The 27,036-nt window shown below is 42.8% G+C and overlaps 1 protein-coding gene across 1 annotated transcript; it reads right to left on the bottom strand.

Moving 5' to 3' along the window:
- Positions 1-13,841: 13,841 nt before the first annotated feature.
- On the bottom strand, positions 13,842-27,017 carry MINAR1 (membrane integral NOTCH2 associated receptor 1). Its single transcript, XM_064267210.1, has 3 exons — positions 23,755-27,017; positions 20,194-20,451; positions 13,842-15,034 (listed from the first exon to the last, which is right to left on the bottom strand). Exons 1-3 carry the CDS (start codon positions 26,053-26,055, stop codon positions 14,837-14,839), a joined length of 2,757 nt encoding a protein of 918 aa, XP_064123280.1. The 5' UTR covers positions 26,056-27,017; the 3' UTR covers positions 13,842-14,836.
- Between the last annotated feature and the right edge of the window lie 19 nt (positions 27,018-27,036).

Below are 27,036 nucleotides of genomic sequence, written 5' to 3' on the forward strand. Positions count from 1 at the left end.
GTCACACCTGTGTGACTTCTGGGACTTTCTTAGTTTACATTTCCTCAGTGGTAGCTCTTTGGCCAACCTTGTGGAGTATCACTCAGCTAAGGACTCAAGGGAATCCATACTCATATTTATGGAGCTCTGTCTGGGCATAGCTCCTTCCCCTCCAGTACTCTGCTCTGGCATCCCGCTGCCCAGGCCTCCCCAAGCTCATATCTCTGCCTCTTCAACTCAGAAAGACTGCTGTGCTCTATTGGGATTTCCTTTCCCCACATCATAGTCCAAAAAGTGCCTCTAAACAGAAAGTGTGGTGATCATAGCGCTCACCTTGTTTGCTATTCTTCTTTCAGGTATCACAGTCCTATTTTGCCTACTCTATAATGTCTGAAAACAACTGTTTCATTTATTTCATGCATTTGGTCTAGTTTCATAGGTTTTTTACTGTGAGAGAGCAAGCCTGGCATCAGTTTCTCTGTCAAGGCTGAGAGCAGAAATTGACTCACTTCTAGTATGTATTTATATTTATCAAATTTTCTTTATAATTTCTTCGGTGTCACCCTTGCTTAGAAAAGGCTTTACACTTACATTTTCTGCCAGTACCTTAATGGTTTCATTTTTTTAACATTAAATTCTTTAGCCCATGTAGAATTTATTCTGGTGAAAAATATAAAGCATCAGTCTAGTTTTCTCCAAATGGTTAGCCAATTTGCCAACTCCATTTACTAAATAATCCATACTTCCCTTATATAAAATGCCATCTTTATATGCCTAAATTCTACATATAATTACATCTGTATTTTGACTCTTTATTTTGTTCAAATAAATTGTCCATTGCTGAAGCAGTATGGGAAAATCATTCTGAAATACTGACTTAGCAATTAATTATTGAAACTCACTCCATAGAAGGAAAGTCCATTAAAATTGGAATAAAATGGGACCTGGAGGAGAAGAATATTGTCTTGACTCTCAGTCCTACTACTTATTTCCTGGTCAACTCTGAGCAAGCCACTCAATTCCCGACCCTCAGTTTCTTCAGTGGTAGAATGGGAACAATGACATTTCATTCTTTTCACCGCTACAGTTAAAGCTCTATATTCCAACAACACAAAATTTGTCTGTACTCTTAAAATACTCCTTACTTTTCATACATCTCGGTGTACTAGCCCATGCTGTTTCCTCTTCCTGGAATAGTTTTCTTATCCTCTCTTTTTGGTAAACTTATTCATCCTTCAAGAAAGAGATATCAATGTCATCTCCCCTCTGACACTTTCCATGGTTCCCAGAGTTACTTAACCTCCTCTCCTGTGCTCTCTCAGCCCCTGTGTCCACATCTCATTGTGTTATAATTATTTGTTTATATGTCTGTCTACTGTGGCTGACTCTGAGTTCCTTGGTGAGGGGCAGGGGAAGGTAGAAATTGTGTCTTTTTAGTATTCACGATCACTAGAATTAACAGTAGATGCTTAGCAGGCATTGGTTGAATAAACAGATGAATAAATGGTTATGTAGAAGCAGGGCTGAGTGAATGATTCTGCAAATATACCATCCCACTCTGCACTTGGAAAGCACACCCCAGACAAGATTTTTGCCTCTGTAGCCCATTTTCCCACGTGCTTTTCTATCTCCTGATGACAAAATCCTAATGTCAGGGAGCATCTCTCTCTTGTAGGACTCCTGATCCCTGATGCTGCATCCCTGAAAGCCTACTTAGAGTTCCTCCAACAGATGTCCACTCCTTTTCTAGCAGATTCTCCATTCACTGCTCGCTCTGTGAGCTCTGGGCTCCTACAACACTCTTGAAACCTTAGAACACTCACATTAAACCATCAGGTGGGTCTCTGGCCTGCCAGGTTTTGGAATTGTGGCTACCTGGCAGTCCTGACATTGGTTTCCCAGCATGAACCTTGCTTCTCACCTCTTTTCCCTACCTGGGGAGTCCCTCGGTGGCACAGATGGTTAAACTCTTGGCTGCTAACCAAAAGATCGGTGGTTTGAGTCCTGGGCTGATCAGCTGGGCCAAGACCTCCCATATGCTTGTCCTTGAATGCAACAAGATGGATTGACACAGTGACTGCAACAATGGGCTCAAACATAGGAACAATAGTGAGGACGGTACAGGACCAGGCAGTGTTTAGTCCCATTGTACATAGGGTTACTGTGAGTTGAAACCAACTCGACAGCACCTAACAACAACAGCTCCTTGACTTAGAGGAAGGCAATTAACATTTTTGAGTATTATGAGTCAGGTGTTTTGTATGTGGCTTTCCGCTTAATTCTCTGCAAACCTTGCGAGACTGAGGTTGTTGTTTCCATTAACAGAAACTCAGAGAAGCTGAAACTTGCTCAAGCTCAAGCAGGAAGGGGCAGATTCAGGAATCACTCCCATACCTATCTGATTCTAAAGACCATGCCCTTTGCACATCTTTCTTTGAACTGTATGGTTTCAGTATCATGGAGACTCGTTACCATGTGGTCATCACTGGGCTGGGCTGTGCTGGATTGGGCCAATTTATTTTTGAAGCCTAGTGTAAATCCGTGTGAGGGGTCCATTTGGACTCCTAGCCCTAGTAGGTCTTTCCCCAATTCAAACTCCAGGCCAAGCACTGCTTGAGATTTGGAGTTAGAGCAACTGGCTCACCCAAATCTGAGTTCAAGCCCCACCTGTGTTGCTTATCGGCTAGAGGATCCAGCCTTAAGACTCACATGCTTGGTTTTTTGGGGGGGGGGGGGCATGAAATAATTATCCTTACTCATCAGGCTAACATAAAGAAAGAATAAAATGACCCAAGCGGAATAACAGAAAAGAGCACAGATTAAAGTATCCAGTCATCACTGTAACTAGGTCCTGTCTTAGCTTCTTAGTGTTGCTGTAACAAAAATACCACAAGTGGGTGGCATTAACAAACAGAAATTTATTTTCTCACACTTTAATTGGTGCTGGCTCTTGGAGAAGGCTTTTTTGCTCTGTCAGCTCTGAGGAAATGTCCTTGTCTCTGTTTAGCTTCTGGTCCTCAGCTCCTTGGTGATCTTCATGTAGCATGTACCTTCTCCTCCATTTGTGCTTCCTTCTCTGCGCCTTGGAAACCCTGGTGATGTAGTGGTTAAGTGCCACAGCCACTAACAAAAAGGTCAGCAATTCAAATCCACCAGGCGCTCCTTGGAAATTCTATGGGGCAGTTCTACTGTGTCCTATAGGGTCACTATGAGTCAGAATCGACTCAACAGCATTGGGTTTGGTTTTTGGTTCTCTGTGCCCTATCTGCTCTTTTTCTGTCTCAAAGATGGTTGGTTTAAGACACAACTTACACTGATATGGCTTTATTAACATAATAAGGAAAGCCTTAGTCCTAAATGGGATTATATCCACAGGGATAGGGGTTTAGGATTTACAAAACATATTTTTGGGGAACACAATGCAATCCATAACACACCCCATCTCAGACAGCTTCATACTTACCTCCAGGATAAAACTGAGTTGCAAAGGGCGATGCTACATTGTTCCTGTGAGTCTAATGATAGTTTACCGTTCTATCAGGACTTGTTGTGTGCCTACCAGGTGTCAAATATTGATGCTGAAAAGGCTTGCTCATAATGCAACAACAGTGATAGAAGTGTGGGCGAACTTGGAGGGGCTCTTGACCTAGTGAATGGAACAAGAGAGTCAGAGAAGGTGCGTGAAAACGATGATTCTCAAACTTGAGTGTCCATCGGAATAACCTGGGGGGCTGGTTAAAAACGGATGCCAAGTTAGTGGCACCATCTGCTTGCCCATCCATTCTCCAGGCACCTCACTAAAACAGTGACTCTGCTCCCACCTCCCCACCCCCCACGTTAGTCTCTCTTGCATCAGTTCATTTCCTTCCCTACACTGCACCTATTGCAGTTTGAAATGATTTTACTTATTTGTTTACTTGATCATTATCTGCAACTCCATCGGATGGAAGTTCCAAGACACCAGGCTTTCATTCGTTTGTTCCTTCAACAAATACATATTTAGCAACTAATATCTGCTCAGCTGCTAACCAAAAGGTCAGTGGTTCAAGCCGACCCGCTGCTCCATGGGAGAAAAGATCTGGCAATCTGCTCCCGTAAAGATTACACCCTAGGAAACCCTAGGGGCAGTTCTACTCTGTCATATAGGGTTGCTGAGTCAGAATCGACTAGACAGCACCTAACAACTACATATACAAGGCACTGTATGTGGCTTTGGGGACACAGCGGGGAATAATATCTTCAAGATATTGAAGATATTTTAAGACAGTGATCCACCTTACACATTCTAGTTGTTCAGTTCCTATCAGCTGATTAAATAAATAAATGAATAAGCTAACGAAGAGTTTGGATCAGAAAGTATATAGGTCACATACACATTGCTAATGGTAAAACTGAACTTTAATAAAGCAACAAAATGCTAATTTAGACTGGCTGAAGCATCAGATCAAACAGCATTAGTCTCAGAGAAAATGAGCTAGGAAAGGCTCTCTTATAGGGAGTTCAGAAATTATGCAAGAATCATTAAAATGTAGAACAAGACTGTGAATAACCAGCATGAAAATACCATGTACACTTCTACTAGCAGGGTGACAATGAAGCAACTTATTAGGCATAATTTATTAAGTGCTTCCTTGACAAATGAAGGGAAACTGTATTTGCAATTAAGCACACTCACACTGCTGGTGTTTAGCAATCATTTTACATCCAGGATTTAATGAATCTTTCAAGAATTTTCAAAAACTGCTACTAGTCAAAGTCAATTTTGAGATAGCAAAGAGGCAATGTGTCTTTTCCTGTTTTCGGATACTAATACATTTTTTCATGTAACATAGCATCACTTCTGTGGGAAATCATGTGTACCTTCTCCTTTCCCTCCTTTCCACCTCAAGGATTCATCAAGCCATAATCCAAATCCAAGTACACCAAACTCTCAATAAGCCAGGCTCGCTATGGGGAAAGCCAGTGGGGATGACTGCAAAGCCTGCATTCTAGAGCGCCAGGAAATGGCGTATGCTTTTTTGAAAAGTATGTGCAATAATGTAGAGTAGGTTAACGAAGTATTGACTTTTGCTACTACTTGCGGGGAGGAAGTTAAACTAATGATAGATTAAAATGCCTTACAATAGCGTATTGCATATTGATTTATTCTCTTAGGGGGAATAAACGTCTTTTTCTACAAGATTACTTATGTATTATTTTCTTAATTCACTTTTTTTCCAAAGCACTAAGGCAAAATTCAATCCAGGCTCAGTCTAGCTAAATGCAAACTTTGCATTTGTGAGTATGAATTAATACTTTATTGTAAAACAACAGAAAAAAATTGTCTTTTTTTAAAAAAAAATTGTGCTTTAGGTGAAAGTTCACAGGTCAACGTACTTTCTCATACAAAAATGCATACACACATTGTTATGTGACCCTAGTTGCTATCCCTATGATGTAACCACACGTTTCTCCTTTCCACCCCGGATTTCCCACGTTCATTCAACCAGCTCCTATCCCTTTGCTCCTTCTCATCTCCCCTCTGGACAGAAGCTGCCCATTTAGCCTTTGTATCAAAAAAAAAAAAAAAAAAATTTTTTTTTATCTACTGAACTAAGCAGCACACCCTTAATGGGTATCATTTTATGTCTCATAGTTCAGTCTATTCTTTGTCTGAAAAGTTGTCTTCGGGAATAGTTTAAGTTCTGGGTTACCAGAGCATGTAGAGTCTGTGTCCTCCACGGTTCCTCCAGTCTCAGTCAGACCATTAAGTCTGGTCTTTTTACTAGAATTTGAGCTCTACAGCCCACTTTTCTCCTACTCTGTCAGGGACTCTCTATTCTGTTCCCTGTCAGGGCTGTCATTGGTGGTAGCCGGGCACCATCTAGTTTTTCTTGTCTCAGGCTGATGGAGTCTCTGGTTTATATGGCCCCTTTTGTCTCTTGGGCTAATATTTTTCTTGTGTCTTTGGCGTTTTTCATTCTCCTTTGCTCCAGGTGGGTTGGGACCAATTGATGCATCTTAGATGGCTGCTTGCTAGCTTTTATGACCCCAGATGCTGCTCACTAAAGTGGGATGCAGAACATTTTCTTAATTAACTTTGTCATGCTGATTGACCTAGATGTCCCCTGAAACCATAGTTCCCAGACCCCTGCTCCTGCTACACTGTCCCTCAAAGTGTTTGGTTGTGTTTAGGAAACTCCTCAGCTTTTGGTTTAGTCCAGTTGTGCTGACTTCCCCTGTATTGTGTGCTGTCCTTCCCTTCACCTAAGGTAATTCACGTCTACTACCTAGCTAGTGAATTCTCCTCCCTTTCCCTCCCACCCTTGTAACCATCAAAGAATGTTTTCTTCTGTGTTTAAACCTTTTCTCAAGTTCTTATAATGGTGGTGTCGTACAATATTTGTCCTTTTGCAACTGACTAATTTCACTTAACATGATGCCTTCCAGGTTCATCCACGTTATGAGATGTTTCAAGGGTTCATCGTTGTTCTTTATCATTGCATAGTATTCCATTGTGTGAATGTACCATAATTTGTTTACTCATTTGTCTATTGATGGGCACTTAGGTCGTTTCCATCTTTTTGCTATTGTAAACAGTGCTGCAACGAACTAGGGTGTATCTATCTATCTGTGTGACAGCTACTTCTCTAGGATATATTCCTAGAAGTGGGATTGCTGGATCCTATGGTACTTTGATTTCTAGATTTTTAAGGAAGGGCCAAATCAATTTCCAAAGTGGTTGTGCCATTTTACATCCCCACCAGCAGTGTTTTTAGTGTTCCAGTCTCTCCACAACCTCTCTGACATTTACCATTTTGTGTTTGCTGGATTAATGCCAGCCTTGTTGGGGTGAGATGGTATCTGCCTCTAGTTTTGGTTTGCATTTCTCTAATGGCTAATGATCATGAGCATTTCCTCATGTATCTGTTAGCCGCCTGAATGTCTTCTTTGGAGAAGTGCCTGTTATATCCTTTGCCTATTTTTTTAATTGGGTTATTTGTCTTTTCGTAGGTAAAGTTTTACAGTATCTTGTAGATTTTAGAGATTAGACCCTGATCGGATATGTCATAGCCAAAATTCTTTTTCATTGTCTTTTTACTCTTTTGGTGAAGTCTTTTGAAGAGCATAGGTGTTTGATTTTTAGGAGCTCCCAATTATCTAGTTTCTCTAGTGTTTGTGCGTTGTTAGTTACATTTTGAATTCTGTTTATGCCATGTATTAGGGTTCCTAGTGTTGTCCTTATTTTTTCTTCCATGATCTTTATCGTTTTAGATTTTATATTTAGATCTTTTATCCATTTTGATTTAGTTTTGGTGCATGGTGTGAGGTATGAGTCTTGTTTCATTGTCTTGCAGGTGGATATCCAGTTATGCCAGCACCATTTGTTAAAGAGACTGTCTTTTCCCCATTTAGTGGACTTTGGGCCTTTGTCAGATACCAGCTACTCATTGGTGGATGAATTTACATCTGGATTCTCAATTCTGTTCCACTGGTCTATATATCTGTTGTTGTACCAGTACCAGGCTGTTTTGACTACTGTGGCGGTATACTAGGTTCTAAAATCAGGTAGTGTGAAGCTGCCCATTTTGTTCTCCTTCTTCAGTAATGCTTTACTTATCTGGGGCCTCTTCCTTTTCCATACGAAGCTGGTGATTTGTTTCTCCATCTCATTAAAAAATGTCGTTGGAATTTGGATCGGGATTGCATTGTATCTGTAGATGGCTTTGGGTAGAATTGACATTTTCACAATGTTAAGTCTTCCTATCCATGAATAAGATATGTTTATGTTTTTCCACTTATGTCATTATCTTTTGGTTTCTTGCAGTAGTGTCTTGCAGTTTTCTTTGTATAGGTCTCTTATGTCTCTGGTTAGCTTTATTCCTAAATATTTTATCTTCTTGGGGGCTACTGTAAATGGTATTGATTTGGTGATTTCCTCTTCAATGTTCTGTTTGTTGGAGTAGAGGAATCCAACTGATTTTTGTATGTTTATCTTGTATCCTGATACTTTGCTGAAATATTCTATTAGTTCCAGTAGTCTTGTGGATTCTTTGGAGTTTTCTGTGTATAGGATCATATCATCTACAAATAGAGATACTTTTACTTCTTCCTTACCAATTTGGATGCCCTTTACTTCCTTTTCTTGCCTTATTGCTCTAAGACCTCCAGCACAATGTTGAGTAAGAGTGGTGATAAAGGGCACCCTTGTCTGGTTCCTGTTCTCAAGTGGAATGCTTTGAGACTCTCCATTTAGGATGATGTTGGCTGTTGGCTTTGTATAAATGCTCTTTATTATGTGGAGAAATTTCCCTTCTATCCCTATTTTGCAAGGAGTTTTTATCATGAATGGGTGTTGGACTTTGTCAAATGCATTTTCTGCATCAGTTGATAAGATCATGTGGTTCTTGTCTTTTGTTTTATTTATGTGATGGATTACATTGTTTTTCTAATGTTGAACCATCCCTGCATACCTGGTATGAATCCCACTTGGTCATGGTGAATAATTTTTAATATGTTGTTGAATTCTATTGGCTAAAATTTTGTTGAGGGTTTTTGCATCTATGTTCATGAGGCATATAGGTCTGTAATTTTCTTTTTGTGAGTGTGATGTCTTTACCTGGTTTTAGTATTAGGGTTATGCTGGCTTCATCAAATGAGTTTGGGAGTATTCCATCCTTTCTATGCTCTGAAATACCTTTAGTAGTAGTGGTGCTAACTCTTCTCTAAAAGTTTGGTAGAATTCTCTAGTGATGCAGTCAGGGCCAGGGCTTTTTTTTTGTTGGGAGTTTTTTAATTACCTTTTCAATCTCTTCTTTTGTTATAGGATTATTTAGTTGTTCTACTTCTGTTTGTGTTCATTTAGGTAAGTGGTGTGTTTCTAGAATTTTGTCCATTTCCTCTAGGTTTTCAAATTTGTTGGAGTACAATATTTCATAGTATACTGCTATGATTCTTTTAATTTCAGTTGGGTCTGTTGTGATATCGCCCATCTCATTTCCTATTTGGGTTATTTTCTTCCTCTTATGTTTTTCTTTTGTCAGTTTGGCCAGAGGTTTATCAATTTTGTTGATCTTTTCAAAGAACCAGCTTTTGGTCTTGTTAATCCCTTCAATTGTTTTTCTATTTCATTTAATTATGCTCTAATTTTTATTTATTCTTTTCTTCTGGTACCCCAGGCTTCTTTTGCTGCTTTCTTTCTACTTGTTCGAGTTGTAGGGTTAATTTTGGCCCTTTTTTCTTTTTGGGTGTGTGAATTTATTGTTATAAATTAACATCTGAACACTGTTTTTGCTGTGTCCTGTTAGGATGTGTTTTCATACTTATCTGATTCTGTGAATTTCTTTATTCCATCCTTAATTTCTTCTATAACCCAGTAGTTTTTGAGCAAGGTGTTGTTCAGCTTCCATGTGTTTGGTTTTTTTTTTTTTTTTTTCCCTTGCATTTTCTATTATTGATTTCTACTTTTATGGCTTTATGGGCAGAAAAGATGCTTGGAATATTTTGATGTTTTGGATTCTGTTAAGGCTTGCTTTGCGGCCTAATATGTGGTCTATGCTGGAGAATGTTCCATGTGGATTGGAAAAAAAAGCATTCTTGGCTGCTGTTGTGTGGAGTATTCCATACATGTCTATGAGATCAAGTTGGTTGATTGTGGCATTTAGATCTTCCATGTCTTTATTGTGCTTCTTCCCGAATGTTCTGTCTTTCACTGAAAGTAGTGTGTTGAAGTCTCCTACTATTATTGTGGAACTATTTCTCTATAAAAAACGTTCTTATATCTAACTTTGTATGGTGGCCCTAACATTCTCCAAGATCTCGTCAGAGACTTGTTCGTGTGTTTCTATGTGAAAATATTATTACAATTATCACAATTAAAATAATGACTAAAGCAGGGAAGTTGGTCACATTTGTGAATGGCAAAATGGGTAAAAGGAGCTGGGTGCATTCTCTCTTCAACATCCTCTATGACGTGATTTCATAAGTGAGAAATGTGCCAAGGCTTCTGCCCAAGTCATCTACTATTCACTTACTTCATACTGAGGAACAGTTTAATGCCCCTGGGATGAAGAAAATTAGAAAACGGGTGTTGTGCTTACATAAGAACAGATGAATAGACCAATGGAGCAGAATAGAAAGTCCAGAAATCTACACATACATTCAACAGATTTATGTCAAAAGGGAAAAGATGATCTTTCTAATAGATGGTGCTGATCAATAAATGTCCAAAGGGGAAACAAATATTTCTCTTAACCATCTATCTCACACCAAGTACAAACATCAATTCCAGAAGGATTACAGATGGAAATGTGAAAGTAACACAAAGTTTCTAGAAGAAAACAAAGAGCGTCTTCACAATCTTGGAGTATGTAAAGATTTCTTAAACAGGACCCAAATTGCTAATCATAACGAACTTGGACCCATGTTAGCTGACTCCAAATCTTCTGCTGTTTGTTCTGTACTGTGATGCCTTTTAAAGACCAATAAAAATAATAAAGTACTCACATTGAATGAAAAATGGATTAAATATGAAAGAAAACCAAAAAAAAAAAAAACAATTTCCCTTGGAGTCAATTCTGACTCATAGCAACTGTATAAGGCAAAGTAGAACCGCCCCATAGAGTTTCCAAGAAATGCCTGGTGGATTTGAACTGCCAAACTTTATGGTTAGCAGCCGTAGCTCTTAACCACTACATCGCCAGTGTTTCCAGGTAACTAAGACAAATGGATAAATAAATTGTGGTATATTCACACAACTGAATACTATACAGCAATGAGGGTGAGAAAACTACAACCACGCACAATAACATGGCTCTCTCACAAACGTAATGTTGAGTGAAAGAAGACAAAAAAAAAAGAGCGCATAGAGTACGTACTGCATGATTGCATTTACATAAAGTTCAAGAGCCCACAAACTAATCTCTGCTGTTAGAAGTCGGCATAGTGGGTTTTCTTTGCAGGGTTTTAACTGGGAAGGGGCAAGAGGGAGGCTTCTGGGCTGCTGGGAACATTCTGTTTCTTTGATCTGGATGCCGATTACACAGATGTGTTTAACGTGTGAAAATTTATGAAGCTGAACACTCATGATCTGTGTATAAAGCTGACTACTTATCATTGGCACATAGAATAAAATCTCACTGCAAGATGTAATTTTTTTCGGTTTATTTTCTATTATATTTGGAGAGGCAAATTTTATGTGATAGCTTCAAACCAACCATTGTACATTAACCAATTTTTACACAAGCCATTTGAAAAAGGATCTAAAAATGTGCTTAGTTATTGGTATTATATAACATTTATCAAGCACCAAGAGTGTGCTGAGAGCTGTACAGAACAAACATAGAAAAGACACAGCCCCTGCCTTCAAGGAAACACTTTTCTTCAGAGTCCCCCACATAAAATGTCACCTCACGTTTCACACCCTTTTATTCATAAGGCATAAATAAGGAAGTTTGTTGCATTTCTCATTGTTACTTAATTAATAAATATCTAACACCCTCTCCCCCAATTACACCAACAATTACTATTTCTTTTCCTGTAAATACAAATCTCCATAGTACAATATACAGTATATACTGATTTGGTATTCACACAATTGACCACAATACTCTTGCAGGTTGGTTATAATATGAAGCATGTTGAATTTCAACATTCACAAAATTTTATACCACTTAACAGAATCCTTTACTGTTGGCAGAGTTTTTTTCCCCCCTTTAAAAAAAAATGAGGGTCCACTGCTCTTATCTTGACAAACTGTAAACAGAAACAGCACTGCCTTGATTCCAATAAGGGTATCAGAACTTACGGCACAGATACTCAGAACAGTGATTCTTAGCAAATCTATTAAACTAGCCTTGCAGATAATAATCACATAGCTGCATGCCCTAAAATACTAACAACTTACGTAATGGGTGACATAAGTAGGATTTGCTTTATCATATTTGAAGTTTAAAGAAGGAGGCTTAGGAGGTACTGGTATAGAATGCCTGAAAACGTTGAACGGTGGAAATTTTTGCTTTTCTGCAAGGCTGTGTTGAAAAAAATTCAGGTTAGAAAAGAGGATGAAATGATTCTGAATTTAATCATTGGCTAAGGAATTTGATTACAAAATAGTCCCTTAAGAAATAACATCTTATTGTTTAATTTTAAAATGCAAGAAAATGAAGTGAATTTTGATAATGAAGTGATTTTAGACTCAGACCAAGAAATTATGCTTTATGTAAAAATGCTAGGAATTATGATGGAAGATGGCACCCAATATACCAGACAGGCCAGTCCATATGTCACCTGTGGGAAACTCATACAAGAAGGAGATGAGGGACAAATTTTATGGGGATAGATAGATGTCTATCTCCCAGCCAGATTCTGGTCCTTCTCAACTCTACAAATGGTGGAGCTAGGATGAGTCTGGTGTCCAGACAAAGAAGGCCATAGCAAGCTTGGTGTCAATGGAAAGAAAAGATCCAACTGTGGACTCTACCTTCTCTAGATCCCAAGACCCCAGTCATCCTTCACCAAGTTCAAGCCATGGAGAAGGCCAGCAACATCAGCACCAGCCTTGATGCTATCAGGCTGAAGGATGACCCCTTTCCAGAGGAAACCACTTTGCCTTTGGGCCTTCATTGTCTGGTTTCCTGGGAGTTTTACCAGCCTCTGGATACTTCCATATGTTCAATGACTTTGAGTTAAACTTTAAAACTACACTGAATTTCTGTGACTTCCTGCCCAGAAATGAAAAGGGTAGAAGATTATAGAAAATTTTATACTTCCATGCACTGGGGGGATTTACAGTCACCCCTTCCCTAGGTAGCTAAGCACATGGCCCAAACAGGGCCATTAGGAATGGATTCAGCCAAAGACAATGAAAAAAATGGTTTGGTCCAGCCCCCATGATCCTGTCTGTCTAATGAAGAAGTCTGGTTGGGATTTGACAAGATTCTTCTTATCCTGGGTAAGTATGCCTTCACTTTTCTGCTAATCACAAAGCAGGATGTTAGGAGCTACCAATCAGATAGGATATGGGATAGAGTGGGGGAAATGTGGGATGGCAACTCCCAAGGGTGGTAATTTTGTATGCCCTTTGGGGTGAAGGAAACAACCTTATTGCATGTAATGTGCCCAACCAAAAACAGAGACCAAAAGACTAAAATTCTGACAATAGACAGTAATGTATTCTTTTACCATTTTCAATGATAAGTCCTCAGTTTTCCATACTAAGACTTAAGTTTCTGTCACCTAATTGAAAATCCATTCATAAATATGATAATAGAGATGAAATGAAGATGAAAACATCCATCCCATGTGCGATCATCATAAAATTTACTGACAACCTCTTAATGATGAACAAAAATTAAGATGCAGAAAGCTAGGCATTATTTGGAAGTTTTTAGGATGGATGTTGGACTTCTATTGCTTTAAAAATTAAGATGCTTCCCAAACCTTTCTTGCAAGAATTGATTATAGCATTCAGAGTGATTATTCTTACTACCAAAATTTAATTACATCCACCTTGTTCTTAAAAGAACTTAAGGTAGCTAGTTTTTAATCAATCATTTTTCCTTTAACCTGTAATAAGAAGTTAGCATCAGATCCTGGAAAGGATTCTTTCTGTGAAATTATTGTCAAAGCACCATTCAGCAGGTGAAACCGAGATCAAATTCTGATGAAATTACAACTGCTTCCTATACACTGGAGAAACCTTGCTCCCAAGTTATTTAACAGAGAAGACAATCAATGAAAATCAGATATTTAGATAGACATGTAGATAGATAAATGGTTAAAGAGATATTTTTTGCACTGCTGACAGGTATTCAAAACTCTGGAGTATGTGTTTGGGGTAGGTGAGAACACCTCGGTGCCTTTATCATATTATTGGACAAGCTTTCGACATCTTTTTAAAGCCATGGGAAATGGCTATCATTAGTGGTGCACGGAAACCATAGTTTATGGCTCGAAAGTCAAAGTTTAGCCATTGTTTCTACTCTTCAAGGCACAAGGACAAATTTCAAACTCTTCAACTCATGTGTGAGAAGCAGAGCATCTGGTACCAGACAGGAAACCAAGGAGTGGTGCCACGCGCCAAAGCAGAAAGGGAGATCCTTTGGGATAGCCATGATTTTCAAATATTGGCCTTACATGGTTAGCAAGCAGGCCCCCAACACCTTGGGGCTGAGGAGGGGAAGTCTGGCCTGAATACGTTGGCCCATTAAGCAGAGAGAACACACTTGATGTCATTCCTGATTTGGCAGTCTAGCTCCTTCCTACTGAGGGCACAAGGAAGAAGGTCCAGAATGTTTCCATGAAGATCTGCAGTGAGGACCATACCAGTGACAGAAGGGCAAGAATGAAGAGTCCGTAGCCCTTAACAAGCCAGCAGAGAAATAACATCCTTTATGGATACATCTCTACTACTTTACCAACAACCATCTAAGAACATTCAGGAAAATAGAACATCTACTTTTTCTTCTCATCTTGCCATCTCCCTTAGCTTCCCCCAAAGAGGAATGTATTAAATATATTCTGTATAGCATATTCCCCACCGTAAAACTTCATCAAAATGGGAAGAGTCCAATTAATCTCTTTTTTTTTTTTTTTGCTTGAAATTAATTTTGGATCTACTGGTAGTTCATTACATTCTTTTGGTGGGAAAAAAATATTACACTTCTAAAAATGCATCAAAGTAGTTAAGTCAAAGCTAATAGGTAGGTAGATTTCTCTCTAGAATGTATATTTTCTGAAGACCACCTACAGCATTTTCAGAAAAGTCTCCAAGATTTCGTCTTTAGTTCAACAAACGGTTACGACTTTTGCCGCAAGATTTTAAAACACGGGAAGACACTGGTAGCCCTAAGCTGTCCGTAATACTGTGTCCATCGACTCAGGACTTCATGGTGCAGATGGGCACAACAATGACCAGGATGACTGTGCATGCGGCAGCCGCAATCAGAGCTGCTATTTTGCAGACCTTGGCTCGTCTGAATTCGGCTTCTTTGCGTTTTAGCAAGGAGTCGTAGCCTGGAGTATAAATATCTTCCATCCAGTATTCTAAGTTGTTTGGGTTTAAAGATTCTTGTGCCTGGAAGTGAAGAGATGTTAGAAATATGGTGAAGACATGAAATCATGTCCAAGAGGTTCTGACATTGTCAGTCCTGAAACACTTAAGAGTGGGCTACAGCTGTTGTTTGAGATGAGCATGTGATATAATACAATATTGTCCATAAGCCCAGGGCCTGAGACAGGATACCAATGACTTGGGTTCCCACCGATCACAGACTGCAATGTCCCCTCCCTTCCTACAGACTTCATGAAGCTTTTGACATGGGAAACCCACAGGTCTTCTCTCTGTAGGCAAGCAAATGAGGCCAAGACAAACAAGGGCACACAACCAAAGATTTGCACCTAGTTCCCAACTAGAAGGTGAAAGACCATAGTGGAAAATAATCAACCTTTCAGACAGGCTGGCCTCACTGTAAGGGAAGCAGAAAACTCACTGAAAAATATTCTCTACCAATAGGTCTGAATGATATCTGCTCGGAGCAAGGTCATTTATTATGTGATTCTGATTCATTTCCCAGCTACTTGCAAAAGCTTCGCTGAAAATCAAAGGCACCTCCAAGATAAACAATTCAAACAAAACATAAAATATTTCCATTTCAAACATTCATCTAAGTCGGCTAGGCCAGCGCTCAAAGTCAAGGTCCACAAACCCACCACAGAGCATCCCGGGGCCAGGTGTGCTTGGCTGTGATTCCGGACTTGGTGCAGCTTCCCCAAAAGGAAAGCCACCACTGACATTTGTCTCCCGAGCTCACCGAGATTAATGAGTCGTCTGCAGGAAAAATATCATGTTTAACCTGGATTGCCCATCAATTCCATTCCGCATTGATGGTCATAATCTATTTCCACGAAGAAAGACAATGTTCTCCTTTTATGGCAAGCATTTAATAATGCAAGTGTCACATAAAAGCAACAGTACATTGCAATTCAAGTGAAGTCACCTAAATCTTTGAGAGACATACAAAATATCCATTTTGAAATTTTTCTTGCATTGTTTAATGCTTATAAACACGGGCTGGTTAAAAACCTCTCTCATATACACACTACACACACGCACACACCAAGAGGATTAACAAACCAATCCTTCACAATTAAAAAACTCAACCATACCATGTTATTGGTGGAATATTGATTATTTTAATTTGCTTGCTCTTCCAGATTCATCTTTTTTTTTTTTTTTTTTTTGCTCTCTTCGGCGTTGCTTGGTGCCCCATGGCTTTCCATCATGTGGCTCCCTTCCCTTCCAGTGCCCAGTTGGAGTGTTTCTTCCCCCAGCTCCCTCCCTGCTGGGCAGTTTGGCAGTGGCTCAGCTCCCATAGGTCTTGGTGGGTATCAGAAGAAGTTCCTTTCCCCTGGCCCAAGGGAAGGGTGGCAACAGCTTTTCACTGGTGTTGATACCTGGCTATATCCCCAGCTCTTGATAGTCCCCTAAATCCTGCCCATATCACTGTGAACATTCCCTTCATTAACTCATTTCCATTACCCCTTTGAGTGTGCCATCTGTTTCCCACTGGGCAACTGACAACCCACGTGCCAGGGACCCCTTTGGCTTCTTTATTGCTTTCCTGTGGCTAATGGTACAGTGGTTGGCAGACTACAGCCCACAGGCCAACTCTGGCCTGCTGCCTGTTTTTGCACACCCATGAGTGACGAATGGCTTTTATGTTTTTAAAGCACTGAAAAAAATCAAAAGAAGAATATTTTGTGACATAAAAAGCATATGAAATTTGCATTACCGTGTCCATAAATAAAGTTGTATTGGAACACAGCCATTCCCATTTGCTTACAAATTGTCTATAGCTGCTTTTTACTACACTGGCAGTGTTGAGTAATTGCTACAGAGACCCTGTGACCCAAAAGTCTAAAATATTTATTATCTGACCCTTGACAGAAAATGCTTGCTTACCCCCATTCTAGTACATACTACACAACATGGTACAAGGGAAGGAAAATGGATTTATTGGGTCACTGAAATCTCGCCAGGTTCCTTCCTTCACTGAGGCACAATGTTTGAAGACTGTTGTGAAATTTTTCATGTTACCTGGAGGGTGGAAAGCAGTGCTGGCCACCCAGTACACCCATAATGGGAATCAGGATACTCTCAATGCTGGAAAAGGCCTTCAAGTGCAGAAGGCTCTGTCCAACTTGCAGTCTTTGCAGGAAACTCCTGCTACAGCATCCTCTGCCAGGGTCTCAGGAGCCATGGTTCTCCCCTGGGCTGCCCAGAGAAGTCATGCTACTGCCTGGCTCTGCTGTTAAAACGTGGTCCTTATGCTTGAGCCACATCCCCCGCCCCTGAAGCTCTGCCCTCCACGGAAAGAACCAGTCTGCTCCCCTTGGCACAAAAGGCCCTCAGCAATTCAATGGACATTGTAGAACAGAAAGATGGACCCAAGAGGGGCATATTTTGTTGGGAGACAGGTCTGCAGGAGTTTGGTGATGTGCCCACAAAAGTGGGATTCAGGTGGAGGACTGGACTAGCATCATCCTGGTGCCCTTGAAGAAAGGGTCTGGCCATGGGGCTAGAAACAGACTCCTCTTCTCCTCAATCTTCCCAGGGCCCTCCCAGAAGGTAAACAGTGTGTAACTAGCACCTCACATTTTCTGCCTTATTCCCTCCGGCTCAGATAAAAAGAAACTGGCTGCTTTTCATAGCTATATACACTTTATGGGCTGGGATTCAGCCTGTGAAATAAGCTATTTTTAATTAGCCTTTTTTCAATAACTGCAAGCTCTAATGGCACCAAGTAGCAGAGAGGTAGATCATATCAAGGCTTCAAGGGACACAGGGCAGCGTACGTAGTTGTTAATTAGGCTTGCCAAACACTGGGAATCAAAACAGGGCCCGCACTTCTGGCGACACCCCCAAGTGGTCACCACTGATAGTGAACTTGTATCTGGACACCAAGGGACCCCGAGGAGCTTGCCCAGACGCCGAAGCAGCACCAAGATAGCGCTTGGGTCTCTGGGAAAGAGACAGAAAGAAATAAGGCAGCACTTTCCTGCCTCTATCCAGTTTGCAATGCTTGGTTGGCTTTCTGCAAACAGTCTCCCAAGGCTATTGCATAGTTTATGCAAACAGATACAATATTTTTTTTGCATTTTTAAGTGATGTTACCTAAAGCTCTGTGACCCAATTTTTAAATATAAATTTATTCATTTTTTTGTGCTTATAAACATTGGCACGTTAAAATCTCATGTATCTGTAGGGGCAAAATTTCCCAACTCCCTTCCCCACCTCTGTCCAAACTTTTAAAAGGTGTATCTCAATCCACGGCTCATTAAATTCATCTGAACCTTTCAAACTCATTCCGTGATACTGGTGAAATAGTGATTATTCCACCAGCTAAACCATTCATGCCTCTGTTGCCTTTTGGACTTGCCTGCTGTGCGTGGTATTCGAATGCCCAGGGAGTGCAGGGTGGCACCCGTGGCAGAACTGCACAGGGAACCACCTGGGGGAGAATCAAATCCCTGTCTCACCTGCTTGCCAGCAGGAAGATGACGGGAGAGGAAGTGACCTAAAGGAACAACTGACATGCAGCACACCACACAGAGACGTGACATGCAAGAGGTAAGAGGGGCTCGGAGGGGCTCAGGGAGGCCCCAGCTGCCACCGAAAACCTCTCTTTCAGGATCTGGCCTTTTAGAATTGTCCCTTCCCATAATTGCTGTCCTCTAGACCCTGATCTAAACAAATGTCATTTCAATCATTTTTTATGACATGACGTGTTACTAAACTCCATCAACAGAAAAAAAAAATGGTGGAGAGGTAGCAGAAGAGAAGGAACATGAGACTTCCTGTCTGATGGTCCAGTATGAATTTAGACTTATCTGACCTGGGGCAAGTTATTAAGCTTCTAGGGCCTCCATCTCATCTGTAAAATGGAGAGGACATTAGCACTTCCTGCCTCACAGGCCATGGAGGCTTGAGCTGAAAGACCGATGTAAAAGCACCACATGAAGGCCGCTGATTTCAGCATCAAAATGTCAGCCCCCAATACCTTCTTTTTCAGTGCCTACTCAATGTCCAGAGACCTGGTGGTACAGTGGTTAAGAGCTTGGCTGCTAACCAAAAGATCGGCAGTTCGAATCCCCCAGGTGCTCCCTGGAAACCCTATGGGGCAGTTCTACTCTGTCCTATAGGGTCACTATAAGTCAGAATCGACTTGACGGCAACAGGTTTTTTGGACTCAATGTCAGGTGCCTTGAGTACATGATTTTCAATTCTCACACTGACTCTGTAAGTTGGATGTTATCATGCCTATTCAACAAGTTAGGGAACCGTTGCTCCAGCAGGTGACATGACAGCTCCAGGTCACAAAGCTAAGGAGCACTCAGAACCCAGTGCTGCCAGAATCCGTGGTTCTCTTCCCTCCACCACACAGCACTGCCTGTGGTCTGCAGCCCTCTTTGTTTTACAGCAAGGCGATTTCCAGGGAGCTCTGCCACCCTGACCTCGCAGGTGGCTCTCCCCAATCGCACTTTAAGTGGTGTGGCTGTCCTGGGGCCGTATAAGCCGGCACCCTCGGGGATATGGCCTCACGGTGCACAAGACAAGGCCCTCAGGTGGGGGCAGGGGACTTGCTTTGCTCCATCAGGGATGTGAGGACACAGACAGACGTGGTGGTAATGGAACCAGGCGGAGCTGCCCACCAAAAGAAAAGTGTGGCCAGAACCCAGCCCTTCCTGTGGGTGAACAGAACACATGCCCTCCAGCCACAACTTCATTCACAGAGCTTCTGGGGATGGCTCTTACCTGGGGCTGCTCCATATGGAAACATAATCCATAGCTTGGCTCCCACAAATATGCTTATCCCACGTGCTACATATGGAAGGAGAAATCAGCCTGTATTGCATTAAACAGTTTGGCTCAGGTCTTGTGAGCAAATACTAGAATCTGCACTTGGTACGGAGTCTTAAATGCATCTTTAGCAAATCAGATGTCGAAAAAAAGAAAAGAAAACACTGCTAAATGTTTTAAAGCAAATAAGCAAAACAACAACCCCCTTGTAAAAAATCTCTGCTCTACCACCTACTAAAATCGAGAATTCCACGGAGGGGGCCCAGGGAGCTGAAGGGTGGGGGAGCGGGCTGGTCTACACCATCCATGATCCATTCTGGCACCTGCCAGGGTGTGGCTAGGCTCCCCCCTCCCTGGGACAGAGAAAGGCTCACCTGCAGGTCCAGAGCTGTCAGCTTGCCCTTGTCGCCCGCATTTCGCGCATACTCCTCGATGGTCCAAGAAGGCTGGCCCCGCTTCACCTCGGCCAGCTCTGTCAGTCGCATGTCCGTGTACAGAGGGTTGCTCTTCATGTGGGCTTTGAGGGAGGCGGGGTAGGGGTGAGGGCTGAACACCTGCTCCACCAGGAAGCCGCTGTCTTTGGGCTGCTTGGGCAGCCGGTGCTGCGGGGGAATGTCGTACTGCCTGTCTGCCTGCGGAGGGGCACAGAAATGTCCCAAAAAGCGGCACAGACGCCATCTGGTTTCACAGCGCAATTTCACAGTGCACCAGCTTTTACCACTAGGCCACACTGACATCCAGGTAGCAAATGCACTTATTGAAAAACAAATAGGAAGTATCCCTGTATGGTGGAAAATTCTCTAAAAAAAAAGATTACAATGATAACAGTACAAACAACCAACTAAACTGGGTACCCTCAAGCTGATTCCAACTCATGGAGACCCCATGGGCTCAGGGTAGAACGGTGCCTAAGGCTTCCAATGGTTGTGACTTTTCAGAAACAGGTCGTTGGGCTTTTCTTCCTGAGGCGTCTTGGGGTGGATTCAAACCGTCAACCTCTCAGTTAATAAGCAAGTGCTTAACTGTTTGCACGACCTAGGGACTCCCTAATAATACCAGCAAGTGCTAATATTTCTGTCCCAGGAAGAGGTGATTTTATCTAATCCTCACTACCATTATTAACCCCATTGTGCAGGTAAGGAAATTGAGTCCAGAAACATTCTATAACCTGGCCCAGGGTACACAGCTGGTAAGGAGTACACCTGTGATTTTTACCTGATAATCTGGCTTCAGAGATTCTCTGTGCACTGACATGTTACTGCCCCTTTTTCTTCTACCTGTTTGTACTTGGTACAGGTGAGGAAAAGACACGGGCACTATGCTGCTTCCCTGGAAGGAAGAAGCCAAGCCAGAAAGTAAAGGTTGGAAGCCTCTAGTGATTTTTCCAGGATGCAGAAGGTTCCCCTTCAGAGACATCTGCACGGCCTTCAAGGTAAAGGGGACAGTCTAAACGATGGTGTGGAGGCAGGAAAGTGCCTAGCACAGCCAGAATGGTTTGTGTTCTCAGTCCTTGAGCCACATATCGGGCAACTATTCTCAGTGAACACTGTTACAATAGGGGTCTTCTGATACTTTATATTTCTAACTTCTATTAGGCCCTAAGATCTCCACATGGATGTCACTGCTTCTAGGAAGCACTCCTTGAATCACCAAGACTGGGTCAGTACCCATCTATGTGACCCCTTAACACTGATACAGAGAAATCAGGGTAAACATTGCCTATCTCAAACAAGAAAAGAAGGCTATTGCTTATTTCCTAACTCATCAAAGCCAAGTATCTTCTAAGAAGCTCCACTGATTTTATTTATTCTGCTCATCACCACTACCCAACATTTATGGACCCGTGCCAAGCTGGCTTTGCTGGCTTTGAAGGAGCAGATGGAGGTGGCAATAACGTTAGCTACAACAGCAGCCACTGCACCTACAATTACAATGAATCGAGGGCTGACTGTGTATCTACCACTATGCTCAGGGCTACACAAGCATGATTTCATGTAATCTTCTCGGTAATAGTCTGATGTTGTAACTACTATTAACCTCATTTTATAGATGAGGAAACTGGTCAGAGAGGTTACAAGACAGACCCAATGTCACACAGTAAGGGAGAGCCGGGATTTGAACCCATTCTCACTTCTAAGATGGAAGGCTTAACTGCTGCCCATGTCTACCTCCTTGTTACTCCCCTCAAGGAGTTAACACTCTAACTTGGCAGTCAGTACACACAGATTATATATATATGTATATTTTAACTAGAAGATTGTCTCTACTACCTCTGCGCAAAGAGGATTAAAGGCTAAACATCACAGACCAGCAATAATTCCTAAAAAAGCCTGCAGAGACATATGAATTGAAAGGCCTTGATGGGAACAGAAGACTTAGATCAGCACAGAGAAGGTGAACAAAGCATTCTTCGTGAAGGACTCCTGTGAAGAAAGATTTGAAAGTGGCATAGGGCCAGGCCATAATAGATGCTAAATTATTATTTGCTGAATGAATTGCTAAATTAATGAGCACAGCATATATGGGGGAAACAAGTAGACTCCTCAAGGTAGACAAGGGCCTAGTCTGTAACAGAGCCAGAGGAGGAAGGAGTTGCTGGATGCTGTAAATGGTTAAAGCTCTGGGCTGCTCACTGAAAGGTTGATGGCTCGAGGAATTGACTTGACAACTGATTGGGGAGAAGCAGTACAATTCCCAGGTGCCAGAGAATGGGGGGCTTTAAAATCCTGGCTAGTCGTGAACTTTTCCCTGAGGTCAACGAGAGCCAAGGAAGAGTTGGGAATAGGAGGCTCCACACAACTACAGAGAGTAGAGTTTCAGGAAAGTGAGCCCAGCAGTGATCAATGAAATGAGATGGAGGGTTAGGGAAGGTAAGTGAAGGAGACCAGTTATAAATGTGTCACAAAACTCCAGGTGGGATGTGGAAAGAACCTGGGTGGGGGGGTGGGGGGTGGGGGGAGGGGGATGGAAGAGGGGAGATGGGTGGTTAAATAGAAAGGAAGGCAGAGATGCAAGAGATATCACAAAAGAATAATCCACAGGGCTCAGGGGCTAAGCTGGATATGAGAGAGCCAAAGGGAAGTCAAAGGCCCAAGCTGCCTCTTCAGTGTGGGGAGTTTCTAGAATGGCGACCCCAGAATACAGACAGGGAGAGGGAACGCTGGCTTTGAAGGAGCAGAAAAGTATGGTTTGGATCCTGTAGATTTGGACAATGGATGAGACATGCAGGGGTAACTGGCCTTCGGTAGCCTGAGATATGGGACTAAAGGTGGTCTCTGCCCTGAGATTCATCAGTCTAGAGGTGGTAGTGACAGCATGAGAACTTCCAATCAGAAGGAAAGGGAGAAGCAGAGTCCAGTCTCAGGGAGGAGAAATGGGGTTACAGAAGGCAACAGAATGAGAAGTACTCACAATGGCAGATTCAATGGCCAGGCCAGGCTAAGATTGGGTTATGGAGAGACTCAGCCCAGATATTAGCAACTCTGTGCTAGTCATTTCAAACCGATCTTTCTCAAGCAACAATGTACCTATACAGGACATATTAGCTGGTTTGCTTTTAAGCCATTTTCCTTGTTTACCTTGCCACTACCCTGCTATTTCAGAAAGGACAGGAAAATATCCTTGACGGTGCTTGCAACCTCTGACACAGCCCCCAGTTTATGAAAATCCATTCTCACACACCTGTTCAGTATCTGAACCACACTTTGTCCTGTTGGCATCTTCGCAGCATGGGCTCCTGCTAGCTGGCTGACAACGTGGCAGAATAAACCACTGGCCAATGCCGTCCTCCCTGTTCTAACCTGAAAAGCCCACCAAGTCTGGCTGAATAACTAGCACACTGCTCTCTCTTTTGGCATGCGCTGTTCAAGGCTTGGAAACACACCAGAGCTATTGTAAAGCCTGTGGCCAATTACAGGAACTTAAATATAGATTACCTCTTTAGATTTTCGATGCCAATCTTTATTGTCCCCGGGGCCTCTGTCTTTCAGCTCCTCCTCGTGGAGACCCACGCGGTTGGAGTAGGTGATGGTGCGCCAGTCTCGGGGGGAGTTGGAGATGCTGGCGATCTTGGATTCCGTGGCACTGTTCTCCTCGGTCAGGGACCTAGAGGACGGCCTGGTGAAGAGGCTTTTTTTTAAGGCCTTGACACGCAGGCTTTCGCTGTTGCTTCCGCTCGCGTCAGAGCAGCACCAGTCGGCGTTGTTCTCCAGCTTGGGTCCGTGGGAGCCATTGTGCGCACGGAACATCCGCGGGGAGGCGCTGTCGTCGGATGGAGCCTCGCTCGTCAAGGAGTTCAGATCGATCTGCACACTCACCTTCTCGGGCTGCTGCATTTTCTGATCCAATTTATTTAGCTTGCCCAAGACCTGGGAGATCTCCTCGCGGACACCGGACAGCGATTCGAGCTTCCGTTCAATTTCTCCGATCCTGAGCACCAGTTTGCACACGCTGGTCTTCAGCTCTTCTTCCGAGTGGTGGTGGTTTTCAGGCCGGTTGCCCTGGTCCCCCTTGCTGTTGGGGACCCCGTTGGCCATCTTGGGTAGGCTGTGCTCCGGTGAACTGTCGCAGTCTGACTTAGGAAGCTGAGACAAGGACCCCGTGCTGTTGTAGCAGGACGACTGTATCACCCCGGTGGAGCCACTGATGCTCATGTCATCCAGAAAGCGGAAGATGTCACTGATGTCATCGCTGACGATCTCCGAGTCATCGTCTGACTGCTTCATGGCGTGTCTGTCGCTGTACTTGCCCTGGCCGGAGGCGCTCACGTCTTTGCATTTCTTGGGCTCCAGCGCGTGCTGCTCTGTCTGGGTGCCCACGCTACTGGTGTCTGAGCTGAGCTGCCCGCTGGTGCAGCTGATGCTCTTGTCCTTAAATTTTTTGACCGGTTCGTGTTTGTCCAGGTCCACGGGGGACGGGATCTCTTTAGATTTGAGCCCGTTGGTTTTTGCTGCGTAGCCAACAGGCAGCATCTGCGGTTGCTCCTTTGGTGAGAGGTAAGCTTGGCGCCTGTCTGGGCCTGGAAAATTGGGGGACTGGCTGCTGGAATTGGGGTAACGGAGCTTCTCCTCAGAGGGATTTCTATTGAAAAAGGACCGTTCAAAGTCAGGGACTTCTTCGGTGTTTAGGCTCCAGCTTTTGGCTGGCCAGGGGGTCTGCTTGCTTGGCCTCCCGGGACACCTCCGGGCTTCCTGGGCTCCCACCACTGGGGTGGGACCGAAATACGTAGACGTTTGAAGGTCATCTAAGCTTTCATGCTTCACCCGCCTTTTGTCAGGAACCGGAGAATACATGGGGTTCAGGTACTGGCTGTTGTAGGGCATTTCAAAGCTGTGGTTAAAGAAGGGCGGCTTGTGAGGCTCCTTTCGACTCTGGGGCTCCCCATGCTCACCCTCTGCTTTACTAGCGGGGCATACCAAACCCGGGGACACCGTCATCAGATTGTGAAAGTCCTCTTTGAAAATGTTCCTTTTCTGGACACAGGACTGGACCACGAAAGGCTCCTCGTTGGAAATGAAAGTCTCCTTGATGCCCGGGTTGATGGGCAGGGAGTCCTGATCCGAAATGGACTCGTTCTCAATGTTCATGGGGAAATAGGTTCTCTGCATCTCGCAGGGCTGGGGGCTGCCGACCGAGTACGGGGCCAGGGCCTGCAGCCTGTCCAGGGATGCCGCTCGGTTTTTCACCTCCTTGCTGACACCCAACAAGAAGTTGGGCTCGGACGCAGGGACAAACTGCGGGCAGTCCTTGCAGTCCATCTTCCGGCACTTGGACGACTGCCGGGTGGGGTAGCCCCGGCTGAAAGGCCGCTCGTTCAGCTCGCAGTTCAGGGGCTCGCACTCGGCCACATGGCAGATCTCGGTGTCCGAGCGGCACGACTCGAAGGACGACTCCTTCTTGCGGACTTTCTGGCGGCTGGTAGGCAGCTTCTCCTTGGCGGCTCCCCCATTCATCTGGATCAGGTTGAATATAGTCACAATGTCCGCGGCCACCATGATTTTCTTTGATTGCTGGTTATTCACGGTGCATTTCATCTTGTCTTTGAATAACGTGGCTGGAAAATTGGGATCGAGACAAGCCGTATAGAAGAGCACGCTTCTCAGCTTGGCGAGCTGCGACAGATCAAAGCGGGCACACAGGGATTTGCACAGGTCCTGGTAGGACACGGTGTTTTGCTTGCTGTCCAGCTCCTCCAAGATCTTCACCAAGAAGAGAGAAGTTTCCTGATTGGTCTCCATGATTTAGAATTTCAAAGGTTTGCTGACTACACTGAAACTTTGGGCCAGTTCTGCAATGACAATATCAAAAAAGACAGAGGGAAAGAGGGTTATAAAAACAAGTGGAGGTTTAGGTCAAGCTTCTTATGAACTACATAAAGAAATACAAGAATTGGAAATTTTGTGTTATCTATATTTTTATGGCAATTTTTTAAAAAAGAAAAAAAAGCACCGAAATGAAAGAAATACAAGGAAATACTTTTTAATGACACCCTAAGATGTATTAAGGGTCTTAAAAATATTCATAGCCTTCATAACTGGATATCCATCTGCAAAAAAAATGAAACAGGACCCATACCTCACACGATGCACAAAAACTAACTCCAAATGGATCAAAGACCTAAACATAAAGTCTAAAACGATAAAGATCATGGAAGAAAAAATAGGGACAACATTAGGAGCCCTAATACAAGGCATAAACAGAATACAAAACATTATTAAAAATGACGAAGAGAAACCAGATAACTGGGAGCTCCTAAAAATCAAACACCTATGCTCATCTAAAGACTTCACCAAAAGAGTAAAAAGACCACCTAGAGACTGGGAAAAAATTTTCAGCTACAACATCTCCGACCAGTGCCTGATCTCTAAAATCCATATGATTCTGCTAAAACTCAACCACAAAGAGACAAACCACCCAATTAAAAATTGGGCAAAGATTATGAACAGACACTTCACTAAAGAAGACATTCAGGTGGCTAACAGATACATGAGGAAATGCTCTTGATCATTAGCCATTAGAGAAATGCAAATTAAAACTACAATGAGATTCCATCTCACTCCAACAAGGCTGCCATTAATCAAAAAAACACAAAATAATAAATGTTGGAGAGTCTGTGGAGAGATTGGAACACTTATACACTGCTGGTGGGAATGTCAAATGGTACAACCACTTTGGAAATCAATTTGGCATTTCCTTAAAAAGCTAGAAATAGAACTACC

This window comes from Loxodonta africana, chromosome 13 (genome assembly GCF_030014295.1).
Source record: "Loxodonta africana isolate mLoxAfr1 chromosome 13, mLoxAfr1.hap2, whole genome shotgun sequence".
In the NCBI taxonomy this organism is placed as follows: Eukaryota; Metazoa; Chordata; class Mammalia; order Proboscidea; family Elephantidae; genus Loxodonta; species Loxodonta africana.